The sequence below is a fragment of the Setaria viridis genome, chromosome 8, assembly GCF_005286985.2.
Source record: "Setaria viridis chromosome 8, Setaria_viridis_v4.0, whole genome shotgun sequence".
Classification (NCBI taxonomy): Eukaryota; Viridiplantae; Streptophyta; class Magnoliopsida; order Poales; family Poaceae; genus Setaria; species Setaria viridis.
Window position 1 is genome coordinate 6,173,121 of NC_048270.2, and position 15,793 is coordinate 6,188,913.

At 41.3% G+C, this 15,793-nt stretch overlaps 1 protein-coding gene and 1 pseudogene across 1 annotated transcript; both read right to left on the reverse strand.

Annotated features, from left to right (window-relative positions):
• Positions 1–683: 683 nt before the first annotated feature.
• On the reverse strand, positions 684–4,837 carry LOC117833024 (disease resistance protein RPM1-like; annotated as a pseudogene).
• A 120-nt stretch (positions 4,838–4,957) lies between these two features.
• LOC117833023 (DNA polymerase delta catalytic subunit) lies at positions 4,958–15,403 on the reverse strand. The gene is made up of 30 exons (XM_034712364.2): positions 15,050–15,403; positions 13,925–14,035; positions 13,720–13,826; positions 13,464–13,623; positions 13,082–13,277; positions 12,859–12,994; positions 12,619–12,756; positions 12,193–12,270; positions 12,015–12,106; positions 11,162–11,228; positions 10,998–11,069; positions 10,565–10,651; positions 9,848–9,967; positions 9,674–9,772; positions 9,180–9,287; positions 8,996–9,091; positions 8,850–8,915; positions 8,675–8,731; positions 8,493–8,580; positions 8,315–8,394; positions 7,716–7,829; positions 6,911–7,025; positions 6,633–6,805; positions 6,479–6,550; positions 6,289–6,363; positions 6,117–6,206; positions 5,863–6,023; positions 5,703–5,776; positions 5,526–5,613; positions 4,958–5,414 (listed from the first exon to the last, which is right to left on the reverse strand). The coding sequence occupies exons 1-30, from the start codon at positions 15,357–15,359 to the stop codon at positions 5,327–5,329; spliced, it is 3,318 nt and encodes a 1,105-aa protein (XP_034568255.1). The 5' UTR covers positions 15,360–15,403; the 3' UTR covers positions 4,958–5,326.
• Positions 15,404–15,793: the final 390 nt, after the last annotated feature.

Genomic DNA, 15,793 nt, shown 5'->3' on the forward strand with positions numbered 1-15,793 from the left:
GGTACCGCCCCACGGGGCCCACCGCAAGGACCAAAACGCGCCCTCGGACATGTAAATACGATGGCCGTCAAGCGCGTCGGCAGGTGGCGATGGCCGTCAACTTATAGTCCTACTACGTATAGTAATACGAGTACGATTAGCAACAGAGAGGGCTGCAGTATATATAACAGATCAAAAGACGCTGACATTTTGGACCCGTTGCTCATTCAGTCTTATCTTATGAACTAAGATTATTCCACTCTGGGGTCATGTAAATTATGTGAACCAGTGTGGAGTGTACTCAGAGCAATGACGACACAAATCCTAATTCTAGAATATAGAGTTCAGTATGTTTCGCACCGGCGCTGGCCTTGCCCGTGCTTGACCAAAATTTGCCCAACTAGAATACTACTCCCTTCGTTCCAAATTATAGTCATTTTGATTTTTCTACTATCTAGATCTGCATAATAATATTTATTACAATTTGAAACGGAGGAAGTTAGAATGGAAGGCACAAGTGGCTATTTGGTGCACCTAAGTTTTGTCAAACTAAGCGTGATCCTGTTTTTTTCCAAAAAAAAAAACGTGCGCTGAGATTCATTCCTTCCTAAAACTTGACCCAACTTGAGAAGAACACATTTCCCTCAAAAATGAACTTGAGAAGAACACAACAAAAGAGTTTCTCCCATGCATGGAGAAAAAAAAGAGAAACCTAATTAGAGGTAAATTGGACGAAATGAAATAGTTCAGGAAAATTTTGTTCGGAAGTTAAACGGACAAAGTGGATAGATGGAATGAGTAAAATGGACTTTTTCCAAACTAATGAACAACAAATTACATGCCAATACATGCTGGTACAGCAGCGAGCCAGCCAGCCTAAATGATGACACAGGGGATGTTCACCAAGGTCCAGGCCCATCTTTACGGCCTGCACCTTGACTCCACCGCATGATCTGGTAGACGGTAACTTCCTGCCCCAACAGCAACATTTCAGAAGTATGTGTGCAAATATGGGCTTCTGGTGTGGGAATTTACAAGGCTCAGAAGTCCCAAGTCCCAACGTCCCCCTGGTGTAGAGATCCTTGGCAATATTGGCGTTGCGTCCATAGCCTCCCGAAGAGCGTATCCATGTCAGAAACTGCAGACGTCAAAATTTGATCTGCCAGCGCTGAGCTTTGTGACATAGTGCTGTCAAACTCTGAAGATTTCAGGCTGAGTAGTCCATACCATTTGCTACTGTTTTGTAGTACTACTCTGCTTCTCTTCCCTTGCAGTGTGAGCAGTGTCTGACTGGCACCACACTGCAGTGTCAAAAATGCAGTACAATGGTCAAGTCTTCGTCCAAATAGAGGGCAATCATAGGTTTTGGAATCTGCACCATAGTACAAGAGCCACCTGATAAGCAGCTTTGCATCCAAGGCAGGCTAACTATCTCTTTGCAAATTTCATTATCCCGCTATTCGAAGGAGTAGAGATCAAAACTGATCTGGTGTGGCTTCTTTCTCATATGCTCTGGTATTAGTATGTATCGTTATGAACATAGAAATTGAAGTACTACATGTCTAGAAATGATATCAACCAAAAAGGACTTGCCTCAGCAAATAGCAACCCCCTTGCCTCCGGTCATCAAATTCTTTCCCATATGTTTTTCTCAGTTAATCTGACGACAACCTTCCTAATATGGCTAATCTTCATAAGTTCTTCACTGCATTGATTTGCTCCACATTCCTGCCTAAGCTTCTCTATGAGTTCGTCTGCAGTGTCTAACAAACATAACTCCTCAAGGGTTGTAAGGTGCTCAATGCCATCAGGGAGGCTGTTCAATTCCGGGCAGTCTGAAAACACTAGCTCAACAAGGTTTTCCAGTGCACCTTCTTCTATTTTCACTTGGTTGAGCTGTGGAGCATCGCATACTCTTAGTTGTCGGAGTCTAGGAAATGACAATGCACAGAAATTCAGTTTCTTTCCATCATAAGCCTTAGAAAGGTCAAGAAAGCATAAATTACGAAGCACCGTGAAACAAGAAAAGGAGTCTTCATCAAGTTCGGAGGATATCAGAGACAGACGAGTGAGGTTGTGAAGGTGCGACCAGGATGAGAGAATGTGGGGCATCCTTTTCTTTTCCAGCTGCCCTTCCAGTTCAAGGATAGAAAGAGTCTGTGGCAAACAGAGTGCTTCCATTGGTAACACTTCATTTTCGCTTGATGCAGTACTAATTGACAGATGGACGAGATGGCTCATGTTCAAGATAGCACTGCACAAGTTTAAGGAGTGCTCACTCTTCACATCACAAACTGCAAATGTTCTTAACTCTGTCAAGACTGCAACATCACATAAAGTCTCTAAGCTTGCTTTAACATTCTGCAGAGCCCGAAGTCTGGTCAAATTCCCTATGCCTCTAGGCACCTTAACTCCATCGTAACGGCGAAGATTTCTTTCTATGAGCAGTGCACATGCGTACACGAACCTAAGCTTCTTTAGTTTTGCTACATTCTTTGGTAAATATAGTAGACAAGTGCCCAATGCATCAAGTACTACTAGGTTTTGTAATCTTCCTACTGCCTCAGGTAGAATTTCAATTCCAGTATTTCTAAGACCCAAAAACGCAGATTAAACAAGCTGAAGACCTCATCAGGCAGCATCTTGAGTTGAGTACCTTGCAGATCCAATGTTGACAGCAAATTTGAAGAGGCAAGGATAGGCCTCAGCAAATTAATATCGATATAATTCGTAAAAACATGGATTGCACGAAATTTTGTTGCACCAGATTGACTCAGAGGTCCAATATTGGAATTCTGTATTAACAACCGACGTGTGCCGTCTACTGAAAATGTCTGAGAGCCCTCGTATACTTTACCAAAGCATTCTTTTTCTGCTCTGTCAAGGGCAAGCTGACGGACGGCATCATGCATCCGGCAACATTTCACTCGTCCAAACCCATTCTTCTTCACGACTTGTAGTAGGCTTCTATTTACAAGCTCATTCAAGCATTTCCCTGCCATTTCCTCCATTGTTTGATTCTCTTTTTCATCGATAAATCCAGCAGTAATCCAGTGCCTTATTACTCTCCTCCTCTTCATTTCATAGTCCTCTGGGAATATTGCACAATGTAAGAAGCAATTCTTCAGTTCAAATGGAAGGTCTTCCAAGCTGACTTTTAGAATCACATCAACACCAGGAATCACATTTTTACTTGACTGCAACTCTAAATCCTCATACACATTTTTCCATGCTGAGTAAGTTGTGGGTTTGCAGGATAGTAGGCGGCCTATGCACGCAATAGCAATAGGTAAGCCTTCACATTTCTGTAAGAATTTTACAGCCAAATATTCCAACTCTAAGGGGATCCTCTTGTCATCATTATTCCGAAAAGCTAGCTTGCAAAACAGGTTCCAAGAGTGATCTTCTCCTAGCGGCTCCAACTTAATTGCACAATCACTAGTTGCCAATGATGCAACCTCATGTTTTCTTGATGTGAGAACAATTCGACTGGTACCGTTACTCGGAAAGACATCCATGATATTGATCCACACATCCTTTTCCCAAACATCATCTAGAATCAAGAAATACCTTTTACCTTCAAGATAGAAACGTATGACCTCAACTAGGCTTCTCATTTCCATGTTCCTAGCATCAATCGAGACACCGAACTCTCTAGCAATCTTGGTCAGCAAGTCTTGGACTTTGTAACTCTTTGACACTGTTACCCAAGCAGCAGTATCAAAATCTACCTTGACAATCACATGATCAACCAAGGTAGTTTTCCCTGTTCCACCCATCCCCCAAACTGTGGCGATTTTCCTGCTCCTTCCTTCCAAATCACCTACAAGCCATTGCGTCAGCTTAGCTACATTATCTTCAATACCAACCAGATCCTCTTCCCTAGCAAAACTCAAAGTTTGATTGGCAGATCCGGCATGATGGACGCTGCCTCCAGCGTATCTCTCCAACACTCTTGGCATCGCATAACGCTCCCTCTTTTTCACAGCATCTTCAAGCTCAGCATTGACATTACGGAGCTTCAGAGCTAGACGACGCCAATTCATGGCATGCTTGATCCTCTTCTTAATCCTGGTTGCCAATCCCCCATGCTTGCAGTCCTCTAGTGTGTATGTGAACTCATCAACAACATCCTCGATCCGGAAAGCTACATCTCGAACCCTCCTGACGAAGATGCTTGTGGTCTCATTGGCATCCTTGAACTTCTCAGAGTCACGCAGGTAGGCCCTCATGATCTCCAGCTCTGCTTCGGCTTTGCGGATCTCCCCAAAGAGACCCTTGAGGGCAGAAACTTCCTTGCCAAGCAGAGGATGCGCCATAGGTTGCCGCCTGGTTCGCCAAGGCTGCACTGAGCTTGCCGATCAGGACTCCCACAACAGCTTCCGCCATGATGGTGGTTGGTTGAGCACTTGAGCTTGCTTTCAACCAGATCTGTTGAGCAAAGTAATCGCTCAACGTTCCCTAATCATTTCTTGCTCATCCCTTTCATCATCCACCCAGAAAACTAGAACACAAAGCTCTGGCACCCTGCACCCTGAATTTGACAAACCAACCCAATCTCCATTGCTTTCAGCTCACCATAGACTGATGAAACGTGACAGAATGTTACCGGATTAAGGGAAGGCGACAAGCATGCGTCGCAGCCTTGCAGATCCGGCCTTGCTGGAGTCGTGGTCAGCATCGACGAGCAACGATGCTGGAACAAGAGAGAGAATGATGAACAGCGAGTGAAGTCAACGACCGGACAGAGAGTGAGATGGGGAGTTCGCTACGGCTTCGTAGTAGAAAGAGACGGTGGGGAGATCAGGCGGGATCCGGTGGTTCTCACGGGCGCCGGTCAACTTTTGTGCACGCGTCAGACCGGCTGGTGCTGCGGAAGCACAGGAATTAGTGCGAACGCACATTGCATAGAGGAACGGACAGGCAGAGGCAGGTGAACAAATAGGAAGGGAGCCCATGGGCATAACACCATAAAAAGTTCACATAGACGTGGAATGGATGCTTCTCTGCCTTTTTGGATCGTCTCACCAAACAAGTTACAACATGACTTGTTCCGTACTCCTACCAACTCTTTTACATTGGTACATCATCAGACCAAGAGAGCCACCATCCATCTTGTCATCTAGTTAATGGCAGGAGACACAAATCTCCTGCGAACTAAGAACACCCACCTAAACAACATACGGATAAATCCTACAGAAAATAATCCTACGTGACTCAACTCGGAGGGCGCACGGCTGACTCCTTGCCGAAGCTCACGATGTGGCCGTATGATCGCAAACCATGCTGCAGTATTTTCGCATTATGTGCGAAAATGCTGGGTAGTTCGCATGAGATCTTACAAGGCTCAGAAGTCCCATCGATCCAGCTGCAGCCTAGCTTCGGCCATATCCTTTTGAGCCTTCCGTCGCCGGTAGAAAATTGGGCAATCCCGACTGCAATGGTTGCATAGGAAGAGGGTTTTGAGCTTGTGGGCGGAAACGTTCAGAACATGTAGCTGGAACGTAGTGACTAGCAACCGTTGAATGGAGGGAAAAGTAGCAAACCTTGTGCAGAGGACGTCCTGGTGCAGAGACCCCTGGCACTCCTGGCATTGCGTCCATAGCCTCCCAAAGAGCACCTCCAGGTCAGAAACTGCAGGTGTCAAAATTCAATCTCAGAAATGAGCGTCGAGATATACTGCTTCCGAAACTGAGAAGCATTTTAGACTTTGAAATCTATACCATTTGCTACTGTTTTGCAGTATAACTCTGCTTCCCTTCCCTTGCAATGTGAGCAAAGTGTCTGACTGGCACCACTGCAAGGTGAAAATGCAGTAAATGATTAGGTCTCTGTAGCATTGAGAGCTATGTTTTTGCATCTGCGATGTAGTACAAGAATCACCTGATAACAGCTTTGCATCCAAGGCAAGTCAACTGTTTCTTTGCAAACTTCATTATACCGCTATTTGAAGGAGTAGAGATCGAAACAGATCTGGTGTGGCTTCCATGAAGCAATTCTTTGCTGGCATTCTTCAGGATTGGCTCGAAGATCCGCAAAAGTGGCTGATGATCAGCAGAACATGATCAGTCAGAAATTTTTACTGACAGGGTAGGGGGGAGAAGCTTCAAATATCAAGTGAAGCTTTGAGCAAAAACCTTGCTAATTTGGTTCTCAAGGTAGTATTGAGGATCTATGGGTATGTTATTGTCCAAAACATAGATTGGATCTTCTGACTTCTCATATGCCTGCACGCAGAAACACAAATGCATCAAACACACTATCACAGAAACAATACAGCAGCACATACATAGTTCAGAAGAATTTTACCTTTGCCCCTTTTGCTGCTTTAATTATAACATAAGGAACACGATCACCAACAGTAGGTGCAGTAGCAGGATCCCTCTGGTCAAGAAAAACATGATTTTTCAGCAGTGCCAAGGCATGATCACATGGATCATTAAGTTACGGTTGAAGGTCATTTACATGGAAACAACTTAACAAAGTCAAGAGTTCATACCTTTCGCATTCTCTCAGCAAGCTCTACATGAGCAGCTTTTACCGCATAATCTTCTCCTGTTTTAGTCAAACCCTGCATGTATTGAACAGTTAAAAAAGTTGCAACACAGAGCCCATCGTTATAGGTATCCTAGGTCAGCTGTGCACTGATTCACCTTTGTTATAACAAGAAGAGACAAGTCCACACGATTCATTAATAGATCAGATATGGTGTTCTTGACATATTGAACTGCACCAGGAATATCTCGGTCCACTAGTATTTTATGAAGGCACTCAGTTACCAGGTTCTTTACTAATAAACAGTTATCTCTTCTTACAGTTTCAATACCTGTATGCAGAGGTACAAGCATTGTGAAGGCAACAAAGAAATAACATCTGTGCTAAAAAAAATAAAGAGATTATATCATAGACAACTAGCACAAAAATAAAATACCTTTTGCATCCATTTTGTCAAATTTCTCAGGATTCGTCCAGTACAAACCAGCATATCTCTTCTTGCTGATCAGCAGGTAAGGAAAGTAGACCTTCTCAAACTCCAGCTTGATGGGCTGCAAGGCAGATGTCAAAAGCAACATCTGAGTTGGTAGCTTAGATGAAAAGTAAATGATTAAAACTCAGCTGGGTAAGTTACTGACAAATTCACAACATTTCTCATTTAGGTCAGTTGGGGATTTTTTATGTTCCAAAAATATGCACTACAGGAATATAGCATAAAGATTAGATCACTTTGAGTGCCCATTCATAAGAACAGTCAAGGTTCTGGATAGTTTTTTGTTCTTATATAAATCATGTGGACAGATTCTTCACACTATTTTTGAGCACGTTATTTCACAATACAAATGGAAAAGATGCAAAAAGAATATTACAGTTTTCCTATATTTGGCCAGATGGGAAGTAAAGGACAGGCTAATAGATCGAAATTCAATATACAGCTGACAAGGTTAAGGATTATACAGCAAGAAATTAGTACCAGAGCCCAGAGGCAGTAACCTTGCCGTTAAATGTTTAAGGGATCAGGTTTTTTCTTTTAAAAAAAGGGAAGCATGCTAATAACTGTTTTCACTGTTCCAAACAGGTCTTGGTGAGCCATGGTTTGAGCTTAGTCGCAAAAAAGAAGATCATGGGTGAGCATCAATTACAACAGTTCTACACTCAGGACCCACGTGCCAATTTTCCACTTAAATGTTTGTATAGCTCACAGCCCAAAGCACCATGTTTGTAAGTGTTTCTCTGGTTACCTTAGTAAATGTTCCACTAATATAATCTGCAGCTTCTCTTCCTAACTTCATTGCATCTTCAATAGTAGAAGCACCAAACTGTACCATCACTGAATCTGTATCCCCGTAAATTACCTGTGAAGTCACCAAATTTGATCAGAAAGTGAGCAGAAAAGGCACATCTCTGATCCCAAAAAAATAGAGCACAAGTAAGAAAGCATGCATGCAGACCCAAAAAAATTGATTACAGTGCAAATACCTAGACTTCCAAGAAACTGAACTTAAGCGTAACAAAGGGCACCATCTCAACAAGGTCCTGAGCAGTGCTTGTGGTTCATAAGTATACAGTCCCAGAAGCTCTGACTCTCGACATCACTTGTTGATATCTAGCTAAAACTAATGAATGCAATTTACATGTACCTAATATATAATGACAATTCTTAGATAGTGGTTTACAAGGGTTAAACCATTTATTATATATATCTGTCTATATATCAATCCTGAGCATCCAAGGTATCACATAGAACAATAGTAAAAGATGACTGCTTCAACTGGTTAAAAAATAACAGGGGATCTATAAAATTTGTATAAATACAGGAACAAGGCAACCACTGCTTTACCTCTGCATTATGCTCATAGCCTCCTACTGTTGTGAATTTATCTTCGACAAGCTTTTTTGTATGTTCAATCATCTGTCGACCTGTGTGACCAAAAATGCTTCAGAGCAAGAAATTTCAATTTCCAAATTGGTAGCAAACTATAAGTTGAATTCCTTGATTATGCTAAACTAAAGATTACCATAGCTGGTCACACTTGAAGAAATCTCCAAACAAGGTAATTGACCAACAGTTGCACCAGTGAAACCATAAACTGAGTTTGCACTTATCTGAAACATAAGCCATTTAGAAATATCATTACGCAAGGAGTTTGAATTTGATGTATAAGTGTTTTGCCGGAAAGAAGAGGAAAGATAAAAGTACTTTCAATGCAAGCTGACGACCATCAAGAACAGCCCTTTCGAGTGGGTCCTTTGCTTCCTGAACAAATAGGTGGTGAACTCAATGAAGGACAAAACTCAGTATTGTACGAATATCTGCTGTTGCAAGTTTGGAAGATCTTTAATACAATTTCTTACAGACAGCATTGATAAAATACCTTTAAATCTGCTTTTGCCCTTTTCCGAGCAGCTAACAATTCTTCAAGGATCTCAGGAAGTATACCCTGATATTTTGTTCATCATATTGGTTAGAAAACAGTTCTTCTGTCCGGAACACCTTTTATCAAGACAGGACACAACTAACCTTCTGTAGCTCTGGTTTCACAAATATTTCACCAGATGGAGTTTTATTGAGGCTTTCTGGAGGTAAGTTGAGTTTCCGGGCATCCTCTGGGGGCACCTTCAAAATTAAATAAAAACTAGCAAATGTCATTCATTGCAGAGAGCATGTAGTAGATATGAGCATGAGCAATCTGCAGAATAGTTACCAAAGTACAGTAGCACAGATTATACGCCATCATGATTGATGGATACAAAGAAGCAAAATCCAAAGTTGCAATGGGCTTCTCATAAAATCCAGCCCTTGCCTCCAAAACCTAAAATTGAAGGGAGACACATATTGTAGTAAAATAAGAATTCATGTATAGTACAAAGGAAATAAAAACTAAATGGTTCATTGCATGACCAATGCAGAAAATAGTGGAAAAACTGATTAATGCTTTCTTGCCACAAGGATGGATCAAGAACAGGATTTGCATGAAGTGCGGATAACTTGATCAGCCATCAAAATTTTCTTTAGCTTGGTATGGCAAATATTTATACGCTCAGTTCAAGGCAAGCAGTGTAAAGATAGTTTTCAGTGTACAGTACAAGCTATAAAGTTCGCGGCATGATAAATACAAATATCCTAGTAAGTCAAAATAGCTGTAGACAGGAAATAACAAATGGGCTACAAAAGTGCAGATGACATCCTTCAACTTACAGTTGCACCCTCAAAGGTATCTTGTCCAGACCCTTGACCCTTTATGTTTGGTATAACAAGGTTTTTCTGTTTAGCTTTCCTGAGTAGCTGTGAGAGGACCTGCGGAACAAATGAAATTATTGTTACTGTACTAAAGTGCTATATTGCCAATAGCAGGGTTTGCTTTGTTCTCACCTTAATGCTCTGTCCCCTTGAAAGAAGAAATGAAATGGGAACACCAGTGACCCTCGCCATTTCCACATAGTTGTAGATATACATCAATTTATCTAACAGTCTTTGAGGAAGATAAGCATCCTGTTTTTATAAAAGAAAAAGGTAAAAATGCTAGCAAACAGATTACACATCAAAATCAATAGTAGCACTCATTCATGCTAGCATGTAACTGTTACAAATGCAGGAAAAGATGAACACTGAACTGAATTGATGTATTGAATAGCCCCAAAGGGGTATATATACATGAGACCCCCCCAAACCCTAGACACTAGGATATTACAATACTACCCTTGACTATTATACCCTTAACAGTAACTACCTACTGGCAGACCTACTGGGCAACGAAAACACAAAATATACTTCAAAGCCTTAGTGTTGCTTACTTATTACAAAAATAGCAGTCTTCCTGAGAAATTTCCAAAATGCAAAAATGGTGCTTGAACATCGACATACGTGTTTTATGTTAAAAATGATGTGTACAGCAATATATAAACTGTTTATTTGGACAAATTGGCCAAACGCTTCTGAGAAACTACAGGAAGGACAACACTTAAAAAGGGGTCCGCCACCTAAAAGCTCCATCAGCAATGGAGAATAAAGTGAGCGCAACTAACCAACATACTCTGGAAAACATGACCAGTTCAATAGCAAATAACACAAAAGGAATATTTAGTTGACCTTCAAGCAATAAACTGCCAGCCTCCTTCGTGTCTCTGAGTTTCCATTTTGAAGATCAGATATAATTGAATGATGAACATCCTCTTTCTGCTCAAAATCAATTATCAGAAAAGAAAAGGTAAGTGTTCCCAAAAGAAGGAAAGAACATTTAAATCCAACATTGTTAGCGACATATCAGAAAAAATGATTTGGATTCATGTAAAGCCATCCACCATATAACTTTGCAACAGAATATCATTTTTAGAAGCCTGAAGACATATGTGATGCAATCAGAAATATTTATAGTAGGAGACGAGAGTCAGTAAATAAAACAGAATTTCCCATCCACAGAGATTCTTCAAATACAAAAGGAAGTTCAAACAGAAAGGCGTCAGAATGACTGCAAGTACAATGGCTTACAGCAACTAAGGGCACTTGAAATGTTTGGACTTACTTGCTCCCCAAGGAAGTGTGCTGATACAGAGTTCAATGAATAGGAACTCAGCTTGTAATCTCGTTGCATAGCCTGGATCATACACAGGTAATGAAGATAAAGAAATGGATGAAATAATCTCATGAAAATAATAAATACCAATGTCATTGTCATGTAAAGGTTACCTGCAGGAGATCAAATTGCACTCTCCCCTCAATAGTAACATCCTTACTTTCGCGCACACCATATTGCCTGCATAAGTGTAACGACCTCATCTTATTATTTTCTTTTATGTGAAAAAAGGACTTGAAAGTTCTTTCATTTTCATTTCCATGTTTTACACAAGCACTCCTATTTCCATCTTGTGAGTCGTGACAGCTTCAAGTATTTCTATGTTTTAAATCAGTGAAAAAAATGGAGAAGATTGTGAAATCGATGTTTCCCTCACTCTCCATGGGAGAAGAATGCCATGTAACGGATTGTGGAAATCCTAGACATGATATAGATTCAGCATCATCTAAAGAGCTCTTTGTGGATTACAAATTTTAACCTGATTGGAGCTAAAAGACAGAAATACAGTGGATATCATGATGACACAGAAAATATGCCTAACCATTAAAGCTATGAATGAAATGTATGAGATATGGACATCCTAGAGCTCCTTATAGGCTACTTTAACATTGAAACAATGAATAATCTTTTCTTCTTCAGAACAAATGAGCAAGATTTGCATGTCAGCAAAATCATATTCCCAGAGTATTGCATGCATTGCTAGAATCAAATAAAGCGCAAAATGAAAACATAAGATGCACATGCAAGCATACAATAAAAAGAAAAATAATGCCTCAATGGCATGTTACACCCCCCCCCCCACCCCCACCCCCCCACCCCCAAAAAAAAACAAAGAAAAAAACTGGACATTGAATGGACCACACAGTACATAACAAAAAAATTGTTGGCTAAATAATTGGTTGATAAAAGCAAACTAATGGAGACTATAACAAATATTAAATGCATTGAAGATAGAACTATAGGAACCTCGAGGAAAAGGTCGTATCACGGACACGAACACGACCGTTTCTGATTCGGCCAAGTAAAGGAAACTCCGTTATCTTAAGAACCTCAGCCCTCTGCAAATGTGCGCAATCATGTTGTACTTAAATATCACTGGTTACCAAGCTGGACAAAAAGTAATAATTTGCAGAGGTAATTGTACCTCAATAAGATAAGGCAAGTCAAATTTGCAAATGTTGTATCCAATTATGATATCAGGATCCACTTCACGTATTAAATCCTGCAAATTATTTCAAAATAGCCATCAGATTATTTTCAGCCAAGTCCTTTGTCTGCAATCAGAAACTGTAGTTAAATTTTTTTAATGAATGACTGTATTTAACATTTTTCCCTTCTGAAGAAAAAGTTTATTTTTAGGACAAGCTAGCTAGTTCATTTTTGAACTAATTAGCTTATCATAAACATCATATATTCAAGAATGGAGGGAGCATATAACAAGCAAAAAGGAAAAACAAATACAATCTGTAGATACAAAAGGCAAAGTGACAACCATGGATAAAGGCTATATGCAATCATACATCACATTAGTTCAACTGAATTTGAGAACTCCAAAGACAGCATCACTTACCCTCCAAGCAAGTAGTATATCTCTCTCTGTATCAAATGACATTACATCGACTCCAACAATGGGAGAACATGATTTAAGAGTCATGACATTCCGTACAAAAGGTTGGCCTTCTCCTTGATGTGTGACTAAGTTGGCTATCTATGTAATTTCAAAGAAGTCAAGAAATTGTAAGCATAAATATATTTGTATTTGGAACTAAATGATATCATGTATGAGATACATGAGGATAATGAACTCAACCTGAATAACAGGATCATGAGTTGGTTCTGGGAAATGACCTTTGCGACCAGCACACTCAATATCGAAACTTAATATGCGAAATGGAGCCATCTTAGAATATTCTCCTTCGGCAGCATGGCTTACCAAATCTGAGTATCTATTAGTTGTGTTAAGAATAGACTAACTCAACAACATCACAGTTTAGTAAAAAGGGTTGAAGCATTCAGGTAACAGAGAAGGATACAGGCAATCCAACTCTAGCTGACAATAGGACATGACACGGGCTGCTTTCCTGTACTTCCCAGCAGGAACTCCAATCCAGTTGCCACCAACAATATTGCAATCAATCATGAAACGAAGGGCAAAAAGAATATTGCTCTCATATGTCAGGAAACTCTTTGAACCAAGGCCTTCAATCGTTATGCCCCTTTCCAGGATGCCTATAATCAAGCATATGCCATTTAAGTCAGTAAAGAGAAAGGAAGTGACTAGTAATTTGGAAGATAAGAAATATATTGACATGGAACAAAAGTTTCCATAGGTTATTTGTTAAATAAAAATAATAGTGAGGCCAATCTACAAGAATGAACAATAATAATGAAACTGTGCCTTAGAGTATCACTAACCGCGACAGCTAGCAACCATTGTAGGCAAAGCGACTACTATCTTGAGGAAAGGCTGAGATTGTTGTGTTTGGTAATGCATAATTGTCTGCTTCTGCACAAGCTCAACTCTCTTCACGAACCTTGGCACATTGCTACTTCTATTTGACTCCTTCATCCTCCCCTGTAGAAAGCTCAGTTTGTAGACAACATATAAGGAAAACACGTATTGCCAAAGTACTCTGTGTAGAAAGCTCAGTTTATGCTTGTAAGTACAAACCTCAAGTGTTTGGTGAAAGCGTGATATATCATCAGGACCCATCCCAGAAGGACAACCGATATAGAAATATGGCTCAAATCCATGCACCTGACAGCATATGCTGTGACCTTCAAAAGGTACAATGATAGCATCAGGTCAGCAAAAGCCATAAGACAAATAATAATTATTTACTCAAAGATATTAGAGAACTCAAGATATTACTTACCTTCTCTGGTGACACCAAAAATCCTGAGTATGGCTGCAGGACCAGATGAGTTGGGCAGCAGTTCTTTGTGACTCTCACCAATAACATAATCTATTTCCAATTGCTGAAAAGCTAGAATGTCCAACACAATAGAGAGTATCTAGAGTAAGATGAAGCCAGATATCCAAAATATGTGTTCATACAAGTTAAAACTGAAACAAGACTACGTAATTAGCATAGAAACATTGAATTTGAATAGAAGAGTGTACAAAAGGACCATTAAACAAGTCCCAAGTTTTAAGGCTCATAGCTCATAAGTGAATCAAAAGTGTGTAGAAATATACAGACGTCCGTCTGATAGATAATAGGTTCACTTCACAAATCAATTCAGAAACAACAAACTCTGGAAAAACCCCTCAGTAATTTTCAATCTTGCCTGTCATAATTAAGTACAATTTTATCATGATTCTAATATCCATTTCATCTTGACAGGTGATACAAGCAGAACTTGAGCCAGGACTATGGAATTCTACAGGACAAAATCAAGGGAACACAAGATCCACCTTGGAATACAGAAATTGTACTAATTTCTTTCTAACCCCCCAAACCCTCCAATTGAACATTGTGTTCAATGATACATCGATTGCACATTTGTAGTTATAATTTACTCTGGTTGTAAAAACAAGGTACAGCTTAAAGTTCACACTCCCAAGCTGCCCAGGGACCCAAAAATAGAAAAAGAATTGTAAACTTCGCCGATCTAACTGAAGCCATGCGCATATAAATCCAAAGAAGAATTCCTCGTTTTGCCCAAAATTACACCGAACTTCCATGGTCCACAGTTCCTGAACACAACATTTCGGAAAACATATCTGCACACAATTGCATCGGATACGGAAATTGCAGAGCCCCAGACCGCACCCAAGCAACTTAAATAACACCGCATTGTCAAAAACACGAGCGCCCTATCCAATTGACAGTTACTTAAGAGCAAAGCGCTCCTAATCCGCCAGAGGAATGCTGACCCCAATCCGTCTCCCTTCGTGGTCTCGCCCCTAACCAGCCTAACTCGGAACCCCGAAGCCATCTACTCACGGATCACGGAAGAGCGCGCCGGAGAGAAAATGGGAACCCACGGGGTCGTACCGACGGTGCGGGAGCAGCCGGTGGCGAGGTCTGCGGGGAGCGCGGGGCGTTTCCACCGCGCGAGGCGGGACGCGAGAGCCTCGTCCCGCTGGATCATCAGCAGCGCCGCCTCGTCCTCCGCCAGGATGGACTCGTCCAGGAACACGTCCTCGTCCATCATGTCCTCCTCCTCCGCCCCGGGCGCCGCCGCCGCCGCCGGTGGAGGCGGCTGCGGGGTGCCCGGGTTGGGGTGGGCCCTCTTCGCCGCCGCCCCTGAGGGCGCGGGGGGCGGGGGGGCCCGCCTCTTGCCGCCGCGCCCGCCTGAGCTCATCGTCGAAGAGGTTGGGGAGGGAGTGGGAGGGGGAGGCGGGAAGTGCGGGGACTGAAATTGCGGTTCCCGCCATTGATGGGGGTGTAGGGTTTTGTACAGGAGGGGAGGGGAGAGAGGAATACGCCGCCGCTGCAAGGTTTACGTAAAGTCACCAACGTGAAATTGTGCGTATTCAAGATGAATTTACGAGCTTCATTAATTTTCCTACTTCACTAAATAAAAAAACATAAACCTCGTTACGGGACTACACCATGTATTCCCCGTTAGCGAAGTATCATTGTCGCTAAATTTCATGCATTTTACCTTGTTTCAGTTTTATTTGCATATAAATTAGTTCAGATTTGCTCGAAGGACTTGACGAGTTCTCTCTTATTACTATTATTACTATGAGTTTGTTCTAATCCCCGACTAGTTTCTATATTTCCATGTAGACT

Bases quoted from the DNA above. Each gene is read 5' to 3' on its own strand.
- LOC117833023 (XM_034712364.2), bottom strand. From the start codon at position 15,359: ATGAGCTCAGGCGGGCGCGGCGGCAAGAGGCGGGCCCCCCCGCCCCCC. The intron at 8,395-8,492 runs GTAATCTTTAGT...TTGGTCACACAG, and splicing joins TTCAAGTGTGACCAGCTATG to GTCGACAGATGATTGAACAT. The intron at 5,777-5,862 runs GTGATTCTTGTA...TTCACCTTGCAG, and splicing joins GGATGCAAAGCTGTTATCAG to TGGTGCCAGTCAGACACTTT.